General features: G+C 53.7%; 1 protein-coding gene across 3 annotated transcripts; it reads left to right on the plus strand.

Moving 5' to 3' along the window:
* Positions 1-27: 27 nt before the first annotated feature.
* Positions 28-18,121, plus strand: SUSD3 (sushi domain containing 3). Of its 3 annotated transcripts, none has more exons than XM_010967476.3 (5): positions 28-185; positions 11,391-11,579; positions 12,587-12,734; positions 13,567-13,716; positions 17,432-18,121. In XM_010967476.3, exons 1-5 carry the CDS (start codon positions 98-100, stop codon positions 17,625-17,627), a joined length of 771 nt encoding a protein of 256 aa, XP_010965778.2. In that variant the 5' UTR covers positions 28-97; the 3' UTR covers positions 17,628-18,121. The 3 variants fall into 3 exon arrangements, with proteins under 3 accessions (XP_010965778.2, XP_074219100.1, XP_074219101.1); XM_074362999.1 differs by lacking the exon at positions 28-185 and adding an exon at positions 294-426; XM_074363000.1 differs by lacking the exon at positions 28-185 and adding an exon at positions 1,208-1,277.
* The last annotated feature ends 461 nt before the right edge of the window (positions 18,122-18,582 follow it).

Genomic DNA, 18,582 nt, shown 5'->3' on the forward strand with positions numbered 1-18,582 from the left:
CCGGCCCCGCCCCCAGTCCTGGGAGGGCGTGTCCGGGCCGCCCCGCCCCCGCTGGCCCCTGCCCGGCAGTCCGGCGAGCGCCTCGGAGCGCGCAGGGATGCGCGGGGTGGCGGTGACCCTCCGCCGCAAGGCTAGGCCCCGGGGGCGCATGGGGGACGCCACGGCCGCCCCCGGGAACGGCACAGGTGAGGGCCAAGGCCACAGGCCTTGAGCGGGGCTCTGCGCCCATTTCACGGACGGGGAAGCTGAGGGGCAGGGCGCACAGCCCTGGGGGTGGGGGTGGCGCACGGCCGCCGGGAGGCGTACAGCCCGAGGACGAAACTCCTCGACCCTCTCTCTCCGCCCAACGGGCGCCCCAGCGGAGCCGAAGCGCGGCGGCGAGTTGCCAGAAACCAGGCGGCGGCGTCCAGCCTCCCACCAAGCCAGGTGCGCGCCCTTTCCTGATCGGGGCCGCCTCGGTGCGGGGAAGTCTGTGCGGCAGACGTGGGGAAATCGAAACTGGTCTCACATTGCGGGGAGGTGCCCCGGTTCCTTGGTTAGCTCCCCAGCCCCACTTCGCAGGTGGGGAAACTGCTCCTGGGAGCGGGGAGCGACTGCTTGAGGTCCCAGGGCAGCCGGGCCTGGGGCTGAGGCTCCAGGGTCTCTGGAAGGAGGGGAGGGTTGGTTGGTATCTTGAGTGTTTGATTTCGAGCTTATTCTGTAGGGGGTTCACCTTCCTGCCCAGCTCGGGTCTACGGAACGCGCCTGAAGCCCTGGGTTCGAATGTCAGTTCTGCTCTGCTCTGCTCTATGAATGCGTCTAAAATCTAACCCTTTTAGAAACACAACCAAACCCAGACCTTGTGCCCCAGTTGTTCTTGGAGGCTCATTTCATTGCACGCTGCTCCCTGCCCCTTAAGCCTGAGGGTCTCTGCACACCTGTGCCCCAGGCCAGGCGCCGGATTGCACAGGTGCAAGCTGGGCCTGGAAGCAGGCTGGCCACGTCACATCCCACCTGGGGTGCAACCAGTCATGCTTAAAACAGTGACACTTGCCATACTGGGAGAGTGCCGGCTCCCTCTCCATTGGAGAAACTAGGCCCAGGGAAGTAAGTCGCAGAGCAGAGGCCTGTGGCTTGGTGGTGTGGGAGCTGAGACCTGAGACCTGCCCCTGACCTGGTGGGGTGGATTTATTTTCTTTGACTCCCTTGGCCAGCCTGATGCCCAGTCCTGAATTCGTGTTTTGCCCCTGTGTGTGAAGAGGACTGTTTGTGCTGGTTGTGCAGTAATGCCTGGGGAGGTGAGTGTCCACTGAGAGGTGGAGGGATTTGCCCAAGGTCAGCCAAGAATGGGGAGGGGCTGCATACAAAAGGCGGTTTGCAGAAGACTCTCCTGGGGAAAGAGGGTCTTAGAGTCCAGTTTGCATACAAAAGGCTGTTTGCAGAGGGCTCTACTGGGGGAAAGAAGGTCCAAGAGTCCAGTTCCTACCACCTGGCCTGCCCAGCTTGGCCTCAGCCCTGCATCTGACTGGCTGCGGCTCGGCCTCCTCCCAGACATGAGCCCTGGGGGTCCCAGCCCTTCAGCCCTTCCCAGGAATTTGGGGTTGGAGCCCCCCCCCCCGACCTGGGATACTTCTCTCTATCTCTGTGCCTCAGTTTCCCCATGTGCTAAGTGGTGGGCACTGAATACCTGCCCCAGGCTTGTGGACAGGCTAGGGGGAGCCAGGGAGGGCTCAGTGCACGCACGCTGGCCGTGGTTCTGCTCCAGGGTAAAGCTGTTGTTCGGACTCCTCCACTCCTCTGCCCCATGGCCCCAGTCTCTTGGACTGTGAAATGGGCACCCACATCTCCCTTTGGGGCTGTGAAGTGAAGGGATGGATGTGGGGGTCTTTGGAGACAGTTTGGCACTGTCTAAAACACAGCAATGGGATGGATGTTTCACCTACAATCTATAAAATGGGTACTTTAGTCTGCTGTTCCTAGAGGAGGTATGAAAGTCCAGCCAAACAGACACAGGGTCCTAGGATTCTCCCCTCATCTCCCGTGCACAGCCAGGGAAGGGCTGGTTGGGGGAGGCTGGCTCAGAGCAAGATCTTAAATCTTTATTGAATGGCTGACTGGGAGGCCACCCTCCCACTGCCCTCAGGCCCCTTTCCCAGGCAGCTCCAGCACTCCCTGATCGGGGAGAGTGTCCAGCAGCATGGTACTGCAGGAGGAGGAACTCAGGGTTCCAGTGGCCAGAGGCGACCCCCCTCCATACCCCTGAAAGGACTGTGAAGGAGGGGTCTGAAAAGGGGGCAGCAGAACTGCCGGGTGGGTGAGGACGTGCTCTGTGGGCATCCCCTTAGCTTCACCCCTGCAGCCCAGCCACACAGCCAGCCTGGGCCCATTTCATGGAGGAGCAAGCAAAGCCCAGAGGGTGTGGGTGGGAATCTAAACATGGCCTCTGTGCCCCTAAGGCCCAGCTCTGGTCTCCTCCCAGGGATACAGGCAGAGCTGCTGGATGAAGGAGGCTCCCTGGAGCCTCAGTGTCCTCCCCTGAGAGATTTGGGGGGTCGGGGGGTGCCCTCTTCTTGGAGCCATGGCCAGCATAAAAGGTAACTTATTTACCCCCGTGAGCGAGGTCAGGGTTTGGGGGCCATGTGGGCTCCAGGAAGGAGGACGGGAGGAATGGGCCTATGGTCCAAGGTTCCAGATAAAAGATTAACAAACAAGGATTTTTCTCACCCCCACTGGCCTGGCAGGCTGGGGGCGGGATGGGCTGGGAGGACAAGCTGTCCAGGTCAGGCCGAGCGCCCCTCTGTGTGATAGGGGGTGGGAGGGAGCATTGCCCAGGGTGAGGGGGTGATGGGGCTGTTGGGCGCACACCTGATGGGCAGGTCTGCCTCTCCACTGTCCAGTGAGCCTGTTTTTGGTTTGTATCCTGTTTGTATCATATCCATTTCCTTTGTTTTTTTCTGTTGTTTTTCCTCTCCTTTGAGATTTATTTGTACATAGTTAAAAAGGTGGGGTCATCATCAAGGGTACAGAGAAAAAAATGCATCAAAGGTCGAGGGGTGCAGGGGTCCAGCCAAAGGAGGGCTGGGGGACACGCAGCATCCAGTGTCTGACCGGGGCTACAAGTGGGCGGGGTCAGGCACCAGGGCTGGACGGGGCTGGAAGCAAAGGACAGCTGGGGGTGTGGGGTGGTCCGCCGCAGGCACCAGGCCTAGGAAGGGGTATAGAGGCAGCTGGGTGTCTGTGCGGGTTTTCAGCAGGGAAGGGGGGATTTGCTTCTTAGACACCAAGTGTGGGGAGGGGCTACTGGGGGGCTGGCTAAGGAGTCCGGGGGTCCCCAGGCTGCGGAGGGGTCAGTGAGGAGTGTGAGCAGAGGCTCAATTTGCAGTGGTAGGGGAATGTGGTGTCTGGAGCCAGCTGGCCCACCTGCCAGACCTTGGTGCCTTCTCAGACTATCCTTGGAAGGTGGGTAGACTGAAGCCCTCGTAGCCCCCTGGCACCGGTCCACCTTCCTGCCCCATGTGGGGCACGTGTCACCAGTCCCGTAGAAAGGTCTGGTGGGGGCCCTGTTAATATATATGGAGCCTTCATGTGGAAAATGGGCCCAGCCCAGAGAAGTGTTCGCTGGTCTTCCAGGCCCAGAGAAGGGGTGCAGGAGATATTGGAGTTGGGGGGGTGGGTGGGGCAGGGGAATGGGTGGCAGGTAGAGGTGTCCTGGGTGTTGTGGACTTGGGGTGGGGGGCTCCTCTTAGGGGGTGTTCCTGAGTTCCCATCATGGCTTTAAGGTCTCCACCAGGTGATCCCACTCCTCCTGTGAGCCTGGGGGGCAGCTCGTCCTGATCTGCATGTTGGGGAATTGAGTCTGAGCAAGATGAGGACCAGGTCCAGGACCTGAGGCTGGGAGGTGATGCAGCAGGGTCAGACCCCTGGATGGGGGCTGTGGGGGGGGGTGTTCCTAGCAGAGCAGGCCCACCTGGCTTCTCTCCCTTCGCCTTTGAGCCCAGCCGGGCTCTGGGATCACTGGAGGTTGAGCTCCCCGCCTCCCGGGTAGGGGAAGGTTCTGTGAGGTACTCACTGCAGGGGGGCCATGGGCAAGGCTCCTCCTCCCCTTACCCTCCCTTACCAGAGTTATTTCCTCAGACCTTTCATTTTCATTTTTGAAAGAAGACCCATTCAAAAAAAAAAAGAAAAAGAAAACAAAAAAGACACATTCAAACAACACACTTAGGCTGGGAGAAGGGGCTCCCTACCTCTGATGGGCACGAGACCCCTGTATCGGCTGGCGGGCAATGCAGAATGTAAGGCCACAGGTCTGGGGAGGGATGCCACAATTGCATTTAAGGCCCCCCATTCTGAGTCTCTTGGGGGCCCCTCCCACCCACAGCCCGCAGCCTGCATGGTTATGGGGCAACGGCGTTCTCACTGGGCCTGCGCTCCAAGTTCTCTTGTACCTTTCTCTTAAGTCTTCAGTTTGACGCCCACCGTGGGGGCATCTGTAGGTCAGGCCCGGTCCCTTTCTGTGGGACACCCCTCCCCCTCCCACCGTGATGAGGCTCCGGGAGGCAGGACAGGCTCTGGGCATCTTAGGGGGAGAGGTTACTTCTGCCCTTTAAGATGTGTGACATTCTTGGATGGTGAAACGGCCTTCAGTGCTGTCTCAGGACGGGCACCCTCGCTGCAGCGGAACCCAGCAACAGCACAGGATGTGGCTGTTGACAGCCAGGCCCTCTCCCCACGACAGTAGTGGTTTCCTCGCTGGGGCCGCGGCTAGGGCGGGGGCTGCACGTCATCTGTCAGCCCCCGCCCTGTCCTGCTCACTGCAGAGTTTACAGGTGGGTCACAGGGCTGGATGGGTGACCTGGTCACCCAGCTGGTAAGTGTGGCTTATACCCAGACACGTATGGCTGCAGGGCTGGCCTGCTGCCTCGGTTCCTGGAGCCTCTGCTCCCGTCTGTGACTCCCCACGCCAGGGCCATCGGAGCTAGTAATGCAGGGTCTGGGCTGGGCCCTGGGTACGGAGCTGGGCAGCCACCCATGGGGCCTGGCAGGCCAGCCGGGGCCCATCAGGCAGTCAGTTAAATTCAGCAGGGGTGCTTGAGCCTTTCTCCCCACATTTAAAATCTTTCCAAACATACCACAGAGTTGAAAGAATGTATAACCCCCTCTCTCCCAGCTCTAGCCTACCCTTAACATTTCACTAGGCCTGCTTCATCGCATCTCTTTGTCCATCCTTCAAGGCATCTGACTTTTTTTGATGAAGTTCTACTTGTATCTTTAAAGGATGAATACAAGTTTCTCCCTTCCGCCTTTCATTCCCCAGGCGCTGGTGCGGGTGCTGGGCCGGCAGCCACAAACCCCCAAAGCTCTTATCCTTTGCCAATCTCCCACCACAGGGGCCTCCCTTCCCTGAGGGTCACATGGGGCTGGGCAGAAAGAAGGTGCTTGGCCACAGAAGAATAGAGAAGTCACAGCTCTAAATTGGGGACTGGGAAGTGCTGGCTGCCCGGTGGCCCTGGGGAGGGGGCCACATGGCCAGCCCGTGGCTGCCCTGTTGCAGCTACCCGGTTCAAAAGCCCCAGTCCACTTCCCGGGCTGGAGGATAGCACGTGTCCAAGTCCACGGATCCCGAAAAAGAAAAGAGGTTCTTCCTGGGGGAGTGCTGGTCATAGCCCTCAGCTGTTAGGTCGTTCATTTATTCATTCTTGTATTCATGCATGCATGTGTTCATTCATTCATTCATTCCTGGTTTGGTGCCTGTGGAGACAGAGCTTGGTGATTAATGAAGGGCCGTACTCTGGAGTCAGAGTGACATCCCACTGTACCACCCGCTAAGTACTGGGTGACCCATGGCCAGTGAGGGTAGTCAGGAAATGTCCAGACTGAGGGCACAGGGTAGGTGCTGTGTCCTCCTCACCCTGCCTCCCTGGGGCTCCCCACTCCTTCCTGCCTGCAAGCACCTGCCTGTCCCCTGCTGCAGGGTGGGACAGCCTCCCAGGTCCTCCCTGCTGCGCCCTCTGTCGCAGGGGTTATGGATCCCTTCCCGCACACCCTCACCAACCTGGTGGGCTGGTCTTTTTCATCTTGACCAAGCTAAGAAACCAAAAGTATATCTTAGGCTGCAAATTTGCATTTCTTTGATTGACATAAATATTTCCGCTGAATTTTTCTAACAGCTTTATTGAGATACAACTCATGTGCCACATAATTCACACAGTCAAATTGTACATTTATGGTGTACAGCTTGATGGCTTTCAGTACATTCACAGATATGTGCAGCCATCGCCACAGTCAATTTTAGGACATTTTCATCACCCCAAAAGGAAGGCCCCCAGCCCTTAGAAGTTACCTCCCAACCCCCTCTCCCCCCAGCCTCAGATAGCCGCTGACCTATTTCTGTCTCTATGGATTTGCCTGTCCTAGACATTTCATACAATATCTGGGTTCTTGTGACTGGCTTCATGCACTGAGCATAATTTTTTGAAAGTTCATCCACCTTGTAGAATGTGTCAGTGCTTCATTCCTTTTTACTTCCGGATGATATTCCACTGCATTGATGGACCACATTTTCTTTATCCATTCGACAGTTGATGGACACCTAGGTAGGTTCTGCTTTTTGGCTATTATGAATAATGCTGCTGTGAACATTTGTGTACAAGTTTTCACATGGATGTGTTTTCCTTTTCCTTCGGTATGCTGCTTGGAGGGGCATCGCGGCATCTTATGTATGCATATACATACTCTGTGTAACTGTCGAAGAAACTGCAAAGCACCTGCCCCGTTTACACTTCTCAGCTGCGGTGTGTGAGGGCACCAGTTTCTCCTCGTTCTTGGTACACCCGTTATCACCCGTCTATTTCATGTGTGATTTTCACGGTAGATGCGGCGTGCCTCCCTAAGGATTTGATTTGTATTCCCCTGAAGCTAATGATGTTGAGCATCTTTTCATGTGCTTGTTGGTGGCCATTGGTGTATCTCTTTAGAAAAATGTCTGTTCATATCTTTTACCTGTTTATAAGTTGAGTTGTCTTTTTATAATTCATTATAATAATTTATACATTACTGAATACAGTCTCTTATCAGATAGATGATGCAAATATTTACTCCCACTCCACAGGCTGTCTTTTCACTGTCTTGATAGTATCTGTTGAAGCATAAATTTTTTTCATTTTAATGAAGCCCAGGTTCTCTGTTTCTTTTGTTGTTCTTCTTGGTATCATTGAGGAATCATTGCCTAATCCAAGGTCAGAAAGATTTACCCCTATGTTTTCTTCTAAGAGTTTTATGTCTTATATTGAGGTCTTTGATTCATTTTAGGTTAATTATTGTATATGATGTGAGGAGAGATCCAACTTTCTTCTTTTGCATGTAGATATTGTCCCAGCGCCAATTGTTGAAAAACCATTCCCACTGAATTATATTGGCACCCTTGTCGAAAATCAATTGACTGTAAATATACGTTTATTCCTGGACTCTCAGCTCTTGCATTGGCCTATATGTCTGCCTTTTATGCCAGTACTGTTCTGTTTTGATCACTGTAGATTTGTGGTAAATTTTGAAATAGGGAAGTATGAGTCCTCCAACTTTGTTCTTCTTTTTCAAGGTTGTTTTCTATTCTGTTGGGCTATTCTGGGTCTTTGGCGTTTCCTTATGAATTTTAGGACCAGCTTGTGAATTTCTGCAAAGGTGGCAGCTGGGACCCTGATAGGGGTCACGTTGAACCTGTACATGAGCAAAATTGGACTATTGCCGTCTTAACTGTGTTAAGTCTTCTTCCCCATGAGCGAGTGAAGGATTTCCATTTATTTAGGTCTTCTTTAATTCCTCTCAACAATGCTTTGTAGTTTTCAGAGCTGAAGTTTTGCACTTCTTTTGTTAGATGTATTCCTAAATAATGTATTCTTTTTGATGCTTTTGTGAATGGAATTGTTTTCTTAATTGCATTTTCAGTCTTCTCATTGCCACTGTACTGAAATACAGTGGGGTTTTTTGTGTGTTTATCTTGTATCCTGCAACCTTGCTGGACTCCTTTATTAGTTCCCATCGATTTTTAGCAGATGCTTAGGGATTTTCTAGATGCAAGATCGTGTCATATAATAGAGAAGTTTTGCGTCTTCCTTTCTGATGCAGATACCGTTTAATTTTCTTAATTAATTGCTCGGCCCCCTGATTTGAGGCCATTTTTTTTTCCTTTCCTAACTTACCATTTTTTTCTCCTATGATTTTTATCATGTCTTATTAATATGTAAGTGCTGTTTATGTAGGAAAGATGCTCTGTTACATGTATGTTGCAAATACCCACATTCCCTCATTCTGCTGTTAAGTGAGGTATCTTAAGCCCTGCCTCAGTCCTGTCTCTGGGTGCCCACTCTAGCTGTGGGTGCTGGGCAGGTCAGCCACCTCTCTAGGCTTGGTTCTTCGTGTTAAAATGAGGATAATAATGATTTCTTCCCTGCCGTCCTCTGCAGATGGCTGAGTGCTGCACAAGGTCAGGAATCGGGCCCCTTCTTGACCAGAAGATTCTATCAGACCTTCATTGCTGTTGTTAATGTGACACTAATGATGGACGTCTGGGGACTGGGAGGCCCGAACCCTCCCAGACGTGCAGTTCACATGGCGGCCACGGCCCAGCACAGCTCCACCCCTGCCACCCCAGCATGTCATCCAGCTTGCTGTGCTTGAGTTTCCCCGTCTGTGAGGTGGAGATGGACGGCCTTCCTCATGGCTGTAACTCTGTGGAGCAGCCGTTAGGTGCTCACTGTTGTTTGTGCTGATCCAGAAGTCAGTGCCCCCCTCCCTGCTAAGTGCACAAACCACAAGGGCCCCAGGCTCACGCTTCCCTTACCCAGCATTTCAGCCTGGTGAGGCCCCCCTAGGTTCTCCCTGGGGGCAGAGCTAGGGGGTGGACTAAATGCAGCTTGGCCACCCACAGCCAAACACTGTCCCTCGCTGTCCCTGCCCACAGAGAGGGTCTTAGGCAACCTTGGCCTCCCTGAGGACAGAGTGCAGGACTGAGGCTGAAGCCTGGCTCTGCCACCTTAACACCCTAACCCTAAGCGGGGCAGAGCCAGTGCGGCCGTGTGGTTGTGCCTTGCCCTCTGTGAGCCTCGGTTTCCACTCTGGATGGGGCTGGTTATGCACAAACGTGTGAGGTGCTATCTCGGGGCACGTGAGTGCACTTGTGGCCCTCCGAGTGACAGCCACTGTCCTTGGGCAGTCCTAGGCGTGCTCTGTGCCCACAGCCTATGTGAGTGGGGTACTGTGCATTCCATGTGGCTGCTTCCAGGCGGATGAAGATTTTGGAGGGCTCTCCAGCCCTCTGCAGGTGTTCTGGGTATGTATTTTGAAAACAGAACCTACAGGGTTTGTTGGGGAATTGGTTGTGGATTGAGAAAAAGAGTCCAGGCAGGTTCCAAGTTTTGGGGCTGGAGCAAGTAAAGGGTAGAGGGCCTGGTGGCTAACATCAAAGTTAGAATGGAGGTGGTCAAGTGATGAGCAGGTTGGCCAGTGCAGGAGCTAAGCTGGGTGCGGCAGGCCGAGTGGCCGCAGGACATGTGTGTGTGGTGCCCGGGGCAAGGTCCTGGCTGGAGGCATTGCGTGGCGGGCAGGGGGAAGGCTGTCTTGGGTGGTGTGGAATAAAGGGGTCCTCAGCCTGGGCAGTGCTGGCCTCTGTCCCAGCCCCCACCATTGCTCCCAGCTAGGCCCCTGTCTCTGTGGAGGGAGTTGGGCACGGATGCTGCCTCTGGTCAGTACTGCCCCAGGCACAGGCCAGACAAGCACCACAACCAGTCTCCCTGTTGTCTGCTACTGGCCATTCTATGTTGTACACAGTGCACAAAACCAGAAATTTCCAGAAAAGCAGAAGGAAGAGCCTCTTGCACTCAGGCACCGGGAGGCATGCTCCAGAGCATTGGAAGTAGCTTCATTCTGTATTCTGAACACCGGAGACAACTCACATGCCCATCAGCAGGGAACAGGGAAGCCAGCAGGGCCATTCATACAGCAGGACTCAGCTCCACCGGAAGCACGGACAGCTGCCGACACACGCAGCAGGGCACCTCTCCTGTCACTGTGCTGAGCACGGGGAGCCAGACACGACGGGCACGTTGTGTATCACACGTGTGTGTTGAGAAAGTAGGCCCAGAGCCTCCTGGCCTGGTTCTGAATCTCTGCCCTACAACATAGCTGCTGGGTGACTTCAGGAAGTGACTTAACCACCCTGTGCCTCAGTTTGCTCTCCTGTCAAAAGGGGGAAATCATGGTTCTCCCTCAGAAAGTGCTTTGTGGATTGATGAGCTGTTGTGTTTGGAACAGTGTCCAGCGCACAGTAAATTCTATATATGTGCCAGCTGTTGTCACAGTTACTACTGTATAAAACCACCTGTGATCGCCACTTTATCTGAGTGCCCCTCTGTGTCTTTGTATAAGGACATCATTGTCACACTTGGGGACAGCATTGCTGGCCTTTGCGTCAGATGTGCTTTGATTAACGGCACTGATCCCCACAGCTGGAGATGGAGGTGGTTTCCAGCTTCTAACTATTCGGCACAGCTCGGAAACAAACATCCTGGTGTAGAAATCCTGCCGGCAGATACCTATTTCCGTTGGCTAAATTCTCAGATGTATGCACAACAGAAATCTCTTAATGCACTTTACCAAACTGCACAGAAAGGTTTGGATCTGCGCCACCATCAGGGGAGTCGCTCCTGGCCCCTTAGTAACTTCACACGTGGTCTTTTTGCTTTTCCTTTCTGCCAAGTGGAGGAATGAAAGATGAGCTCCCACTTGAATTAGCATGTCTTAAGTTACCGTGAGGGCGAGCATTTTTTCATGTCTGCTGGCTACTTGTATCTCGTGATTTGCTTGTTCACACAGTCATCCATACTCTGCTTTACTTGGATGTTCAGCTTTTATTGATATGTAAAACCCCTTTATAAATTAAGGGTGTTGGACCTTTGTCCTATGTTTTCCAAATATCTTTTCCTAATTTTTTTCACCTGAATTTGTTTGTTTTTCAATTATTAGGGAGGGAGTAACAAAAGTTTTTGTTTTTTTACTTCCCATGAAATCACATCTGTAGATCTCTCTGCCTCCTCCCCCCCCACCCCCGATTCTGCCTTTGGAGCTACACTTGGGTAATAATTGTCTTTTTGCTTTTGTTGTGCTCAGATGTGTATTTTATCAATCGCATGGTCTTCAGAACATCCAGAGTTCACTTAAAGTAGGGATCAGCTCCACTTTTGGGTCCAGGCCACTGGCCATATGGACACCACTCCCAGTTGCCTGGGTAGCTGTGTGACATTCTCCAGAGCATCGCGTGGTCACAGGGGCAGTGTTGCCCGTCCCAGGTGAGGGCTCCTGCCCAGCCCCTGCCCTGAAGGGTGGGGTCTTCATGCTGTCTCTCCTCTTTTCTCTCCTAGGCCTGTGTGTACAAGTGCAGCCACCCCCGCAGGGCACCTTCCAAGTGCTTCGTGGAGACGGCACTTCAGTGGGGACTGTCATTGTGTTCCACTGCCCCTCAGGCCACCAGATGGTGGGGTCAGGCCTCCTCACCTGTGCCTGGAAGGGGAGCGTCGCTCAGTGGTCTTCGGGAACCCCCATGTGCAAGAGTGAGGCCCACTCCCCGAGCTGCCCCCGGCTCAGCAGTGGCCCCTGGTTGGGGTGGGGGTTGCTGATCTTGTCACATGGATGACATGAGTGTCCATGGAGAAGGTGTCATGGGTGCCAAGTCTCAGTCGGGTTTCTGTGTAGGGTCCTGCTTCCGGTGCTGGTGGTCCCTCAGGGCTCCACGTTAGCAGTATAGACTCACGTCCTAGCAGCTGCTCCAGGTTCTAGCTTTGCCAACGACTTGGTCTGTCATCTGCAAGAGGTTCCTTGTGCTGTCTGAACTAGCACTTTATCTGTTAAGCAGAAAACTATGTTCATTCATTCATTTATTCATTCTTTCTTTTGTACATGGCACGAGGCAAACCTTAATGGGAAATTCTATGCACTAAGAATTCTAGAACTGGGGATACCAAAGGCTAGGATGTGCCTGGCCATAGCGCCCCACTCTCAGGGAGGAGATGGTTTTCTAGTTGGATTTGTTATACAAGGTGTTGAAGGCGAACACCCAGCACATCCTTTAGAACCTGGTAGAATTAGTTCTCAGCACTTGGCACACAGCTGATATGTGCCAAAGGCCCTTTGTTTTGACCCCAAAACTGGCATTTTCATGGCTTTTGTTCCTTCCTGGGAACTGACCTGTGACAGTACATAGGCCCCAGAAGGGTTTTGCCAGCTCAGAGCATTGTAAAAACAGACCATGGTGGATTGTCTGCTGTCCTCTGGTCTCGGGCCCAGGCTGCAGTGGGTGAGACCCAGGGGGACCACCACTGAACTCCCTGTCAGAGCTTCCCCCAGTGTGCCACCAAAAATTCCTGAACACCCTCCAAAACCCTGCTCAAACACCCCTTTTTGGGGGGTGGCAGGCTTACCTGATAGTCCCTCCCTTACACCAGTTTGCACAGACCTTCACCTCAGCTGCCAGCACCTCCCAGCCTCCCCCACGGAACAGGGCTTGCCAAGGGCGGGCTGGCCCACGGGTCTGGGTGAGCTAGCCGTGTCTCCCTCACAGCTGTGCCGCCCTACGAGACCTTCGGCTTCAAGGTGGCCGTGATCTCCTCCATCGTCAGCTGCGCCATCATCCTGCTCATGTCCGTGGGCTTCCTCACCTGCTGCCTCATGAAATGCGTGAAGAGGAGTAAGCAGCGGCAATCCGACAGGTACAGGGGCCCCGGCACGGCTGTGGGGCACCTGCTGCGGCCACTCCTGGCCTCCTGGGCGGCGGGGGGAGGGGGGGCGGTCAGGGAGCGGGGCTGCTGGGGGCTTCGCATCTTGCTGTCCACAGAGCACTGAGGCCGTGGAGGGCACATGGCGCACTCTCATGGTCTTTCCTAAGACGTGCTGCAGGTGTGGGTGTGGGTGTGGGTGTGGTGGGGGTGGTTTCAGGCTGTTGTCCGTGCGCATGCGCGGCTGGCTACTTGATGGTTAACTATGGCCTGCAGTGGGAGTCCCGCCTGCCTCTACTTTTCCTCCCTGAAACGTGTCCTTTTATTTTATTTTATTTTATTTTATTTTATTTTATTTTATTTTATTTTATTTTATTTTATTTTATTTTATTTTATATGTTTTAAATTGTGGTAAAATATTTACAACGTAAAAGTTACCATTTTTAAAAATTTACTTATTTTTTGGAGGGAGGGGACAGGAGGTAATTAGGTTTATTTATTTATTGAGGAGGTACCGGGGATTGAACCCAGGACCTTGTGCCCATCTTTAAATGCACAGTTCAGGGGCATTAGTTACATCCACAATGTCATGCCCCCCTCAGCTCGATTCATCTCTGGAACTGTCCACACAGCCTATCTTTGTGAGGGGAGTTTTCCTGGCACTTACTCCTCGTCCACGACTGCTTTCCCCCAACAGCAGCAGAGCTGAGAAGCTGCGACGGGAACCGTGTGGCCCTTAAATACTGACTGTTGGCCTTACAGAGACTTGCATGCAGTGTCCCGGACACGCGGACACCTGAATATCTTTCTCCCCGTCTCCCCTTAGGGCAGCCCAGCTGTGGCTCCAGCTGAGAGGCGAGGACTTGGAGACTGTGCAGGCCGCCTACCTCGGCCTCAAGGGCCTCAACAGCAGCGGCGTCGGCGGGGAGCCCAGGATCCAGCCCATCCAGGCGCATGACAACCACAGCTTCACCACGTGGGCATGGGCAGGGCGAGGGGGCAAGGGAGCAGCCTCGAGGGCGGGGGCCCTGGCTTGGTCAGAACACTGGGCCAGAGAACCTAGACCCTCACTGTCCCCACATACTGGGAGCCCAGGCTCTCCAGGGCCTCAACTCCCATCCCTAAGACAGGGGCTGGGGGTTCTTGTTGCATCCATGCCTGACCCTGCACCCTAGTGCGTAGGGCTGCCCCTCCACCCCATGTCTTGTCTCCCCATGACCAGAGAAGGAAGCTTCCAGGCACGAGTATTTCCCTTCTCCAGGACCCAGCAGGGTTCCACTGCTCTGTCAACTTGCTGTCCCCTGGTATTTCCCTCCCAGTTCCTCTGTCTCTCAGTCTCTTCTCTCCTTGTCTCTCTCTTTCAACACACACGCACGTGCGCACGCGCACGCGCGCGCGCACACACACACACACACACACACACAAGCACTTTTTTCTGAACCAATACAAGGACGTTCCCTTATGTACCTTTTTTTGACTCAAGGAGTCTAATCTTGGCTGAAGATGGACTACAGATAGAACATTTCCCAGTGTTGTTTCTAGCTTTGAGTGAGCACCCCTGACCCAAGATCACGCGGCTGCCTGGTCTCTGGGCTCCTTAAATGGGGTGACTATTTGTCTTTGGTGGCATTGCCTTTTGCAGGTTCCAGACCAGTCATCTCCTACAGACACTGTGTTCTGGACTCTGGTGTTCCCGCATGACTGCATTTGGGCAGCATTTCTGGTGCAGGTGCCCCGTGGGTGGTGCTGGTGTGAATTATAGAGGCGGGTCACGCTGTCACCTTGCAGACGCGAGGACTGGGCCCTCTTGGCTGAGAGGAGCCCACGTCAGGTGATGAAGAAGGGCCTCTGCTAAGGGTTGCTCTGCTCCCCCTGTGACCTCTGACTTTAGCATCCTGGGATGATCCAGCCAGAACCAGTTTGCGCCCTGGGGGTTACAGAATAATGATTTTAATTCTGTTGTGATTCTGTTAGTTTTTCTGTGAGGAATGAGGATGAGCTCTGTTTTTTTCTTCCTTTCCTTTTCATTTTGTTGTTGTCTTTGTATCAACTATGAACTCATGAGTATTCTTTTATAAAACTTTATTATGGGGAAATTCCACAAATATGCAGAAGCAGAATAGTGTAATGGGTCTCCTGTCCCCACCTGCCACCCTCAGTGGTCACCATCCCCCTGTATCACGTGGACGCGTGTTTCCCGTGGGCTCCAGTCCATCCTTGGTGGGAGCCCTGCTCTGCTGCCTCCTGCTCGTGCCCTCTGTTCTCCGAGTGCGTCCTTTCTCACACAAGATGTTTCAGCCCATTTAGTGCTTTCTCTGCCCTACCCTGGGATCGACTGCCCCTCCAGGGAGCGGAGTGGACAGCCAGCATCGCAGATGCAGTCTGCCCATTTCCTCAGCCCCTCCCCACAGGAAGCTCCCCGGGAGCCAAGCATTTGCCCCAAGCCTGATGGCCTCACTGTGTGATGACTGTTCATGCCTCAGTTTCCTTGTTTGTGCGGTGATGATCATGGCAGTGCTCACCTCCTGGCCCTGTTGAGTTGTGAGTCAGTAACCTTGGCTGGGCTGGGAGCGCAGGCTCAGTGAGCACCTGTTGTAGTTAATTTCACTCTTGACCCTGTTGCACACTGGAGGAAACAGGCGAAGGAGGTGGCGGCCTGTGCAGTCTTGGCCAGGGTCTGTCTGGTCCCACGTCCACACTCATCACGCTGGGTCTGGCTGCCTCCTGGAATGGCCAGGCCTGCAAGAAGGAGTTGAGTCTCGGCCTCCTTCCCTTGAGCTTTGAACACAAGTAGGCTTACGTCATGGCAATTGTGGCCAATGGACATGCCCCCTTGCACCCTTCCCACCTAACCTGACATGTTGTCATGTTGCCATGGTAGTCCGAGGTCCCCAGAGCTTTGCTCCAAATAGTTCAACTACTATGCTCAGGTTTGAGTATGTCTAGAGCTGTTTTTCTTTCTCGAGATGACATTTTGGGGCGATCCTAGGAACAGACTGTCTAGGCCAAATAGACCAAGTATTTTTATTACCAAGTTCTTTCTCCAGGAACCCGGCACTAGCTGAGCCGTTTTTACAGCTGTACCATCACGTACCTTCGCTGAGTGTTTAGCGATTCGTTTTCCACCTGCTTACTCAGCTGGTGTGAGTTACATAGGTGGTTTTCATCGGCATTTCTTAAGAGTAACGTTGAGAAAGGATGTTTTCTCCGTATCTTTGCTTACCAGTTGCATTGCTGGTTTTAGCCATTTTCCATTTGCTCTGCTGAATCGCTTGCTGGTGTGTTTTCTCATAAACACTGGGAGCTCTGTGTACACTGGGGAAGAGATCCCTACCTGTCGGCTGGCCGCAAGTGCCTTCCTTTTTGTTTCAGTTATGTTGGAGTTGTCTTGCTAGTGCATCTCCTATTCATACGGTCATATTTCCTTGGCAGGTTTCAGGGCTTCTCCATCGCTCCCTGCCCTGTGGCACCCCCTCCCCAGTATAGACCTGTGTCAGTCACATTGTCTTGTGTCTCAGTTGGGAAAAGCCCCAGTGGGATAGGGGAAGGAGTTTCTGCCTCTTAGGATGTGCCATCCGAGGCAAGTCCCAGATGCCCTGGTTCTCCCACTGATGGGTGGTGAAATCATCTTCAGTAGGGTGAGGTTTGCCCCCTGACCTTACTTTTATTTCATAAGCGCTTCCCAGCACACACATTGTGCCAGGCACTGTTCTAAGCTCTTCCAAGTATTGCCTGTTCTAATCTTAGGAGTGGGCACTATTTTATCCCATTTTAAGAAACTTGTCTGGAATCAGACGTAACTACTAAGCATGAAGTTAGGTTTAAACTCAGGCTGTCTGGCTTCAAAATCCACACACATGCTCACTAAGCTGACTTTCCATTCCAGTAATTAATTAATCAATTCATTCACTTATTCACCAAACCAACAGATAACTTCTTAGTTTCTACTGCTTCCTAGAGCTTTTCTGAGAATTAAATGCAGGTGGGAACAGAGATCCGGGAAGGCTTCCCGGAAGAGGTGATGTCTGAAGTGAATAGACTGGGAAAGCCTGTGTTGCAGGGGAAGGATAGAGATGGCATCTCAGGGAGAGGGAAAAGCCAGGCAGCCTCAGGGAGCAGAGGCCAGTGTGAGTGGGAGGTGGGAGTGGGGCCAAGTGGACAAGGGTGGGGCCAGGGTCTGCTCAACCTGGAGAAGGGGTTGGTTTGTCGTTTGGAGGTTAGGGAAGGCCACAAGGGAACTGAAGAGATAGAAGTTGGGGGATCTGGTCCCAGACTGCCAGAGAAGAGCCTGGCAAGAGTGAAGGTGTCTTCCAGAATGTTCCTGGGGCCCCTGTGTCCCTTCTTTACGTAGGACATCCTGGTCCCCAAAGTTTTATGCACATTCTTAAAAAACTTCCTTTCTCTACAAAGCCCCAGGAAGCCCCTTCCCACCCTTGGAAGGTGGGTGTGCTGTTCCTCGGGTCACCCTTCTCATACAAGTGAGGGGCCTGAGGCCCAGGGAGGGACACTGATGGAGGGGACTCCTTGGGTGCATGGCAGCTCGAGCAGGAGGAAATGGGGTCCCCAACCTCAGGGCAGCAGTCTATCCCAGGCCCACTGAAGGCTGGGGCCTGGGTACTTAGCATAGGGGCAGAGTTGGGATTAAACAGGGTCCCCAGTCTTCCCCGAGCTCACACCTCCTCTCCTTGCAGAGACCTTGGCGAGGGCACCAGAGAGCTGGCCAGCATGGCCCGAGGCATGGACAAGGACCCCTGGGCACCCAGTGGCCCCACCAGCTCATCCCACACCCAGGTGATGGTGCATACAGCGATGCCAGGGCAGAGCCTGCCTGCCTCCAGGCCGACTGTGAGAATGCTCAGACAGCCTGCAGCCTATGTCCCAGGGTGACTAAGGCGGAGGCCAGGGCCCACCTTCCACACTGGGAAGGCCGGGCCAACCCCACCAGCCGGCCGCCTGCATCGCGACCTGTGTCCAGCTCAAGACTGGTCAGTGAAATCAACTTCCAGGTTTAGGGATCCCTCAGGGCATTGATCTGGGGACCCTCGCTGGGGTGTCCTGTCCCAGGGGAGCCCAGCTGTAGCAGTTTTTGTAGGTAGGCTTCCTTGAAACCACTGCTGAGGTTCACAGAACCAGCTGCAGCCTCCCTCAAGCCAGGCTCCCTTAAAAAGACTGGGGGACTTTTTAAGCATATCTAGTTTTGCATAACAGAGTCGAAAGATGGCAGCAGACTTCTCCACAACTGCAGCTGGCTGCCTTGTATCTTCCCCCATCGGACGTGCTGCCTGCCAGCAGGGAGCCAGCTGGGTGCTGCATCCATTAACTGTAAAGTTGCGGTAAGGGGTGTGAAATAAACATTCTTTGAAAAATAGCAAAGGTAAAAATCACTGCCTCACTTTTCAATCGCTGCGTAACAAAACCTCAAGCATAGTGACGTAAAACTACAGTCCCCTTAACATTCCAGCTCAGGGTTCCAGGCTCGCCAGGGCTCTGCTGGGCAGCGCTCACTGGGGCCCCTCCTGTGTGCTTGTGGTCGGATGGTGGCACACACTGGGTCATATTGAAGGCTGGCTGGGTTGTTGCCAGCTGTCAGCAGAGACCTCGTGAAGTGGTGGCCACCTCTAGTGCCTGGGCCTCCTCACATCATGGCAGCTGCATTCCATCCAATGAAGGGAGGCAGTCTGACCCCTTGTCTCTCCTGGGCCAGTGGAAATCCACCTTCCAGCCTTTTGAAATTTGACGTGTGACCTGTTGGCCATTGAGGAACCTCACTGAGGTTTGCCCTTTGACCCTTCCTGCTTCCTGGAGGCCCTGCAGCCTCTTGCAGCTGGGGTCATTGGGAGGA

Source organism: Camelus bactrianus, chromosome 4, assembly GCF_048773025.1.
Source record: "Camelus bactrianus isolate YW-2024 breed Bactrian camel chromosome 4, ASM4877302v1, whole genome shotgun sequence".
Taxonomy (NCBI): Eukaryota; Metazoa; Chordata; class Mammalia; order Artiodactyla; family Camelidae; genus Camelus; species Camelus bactrianus.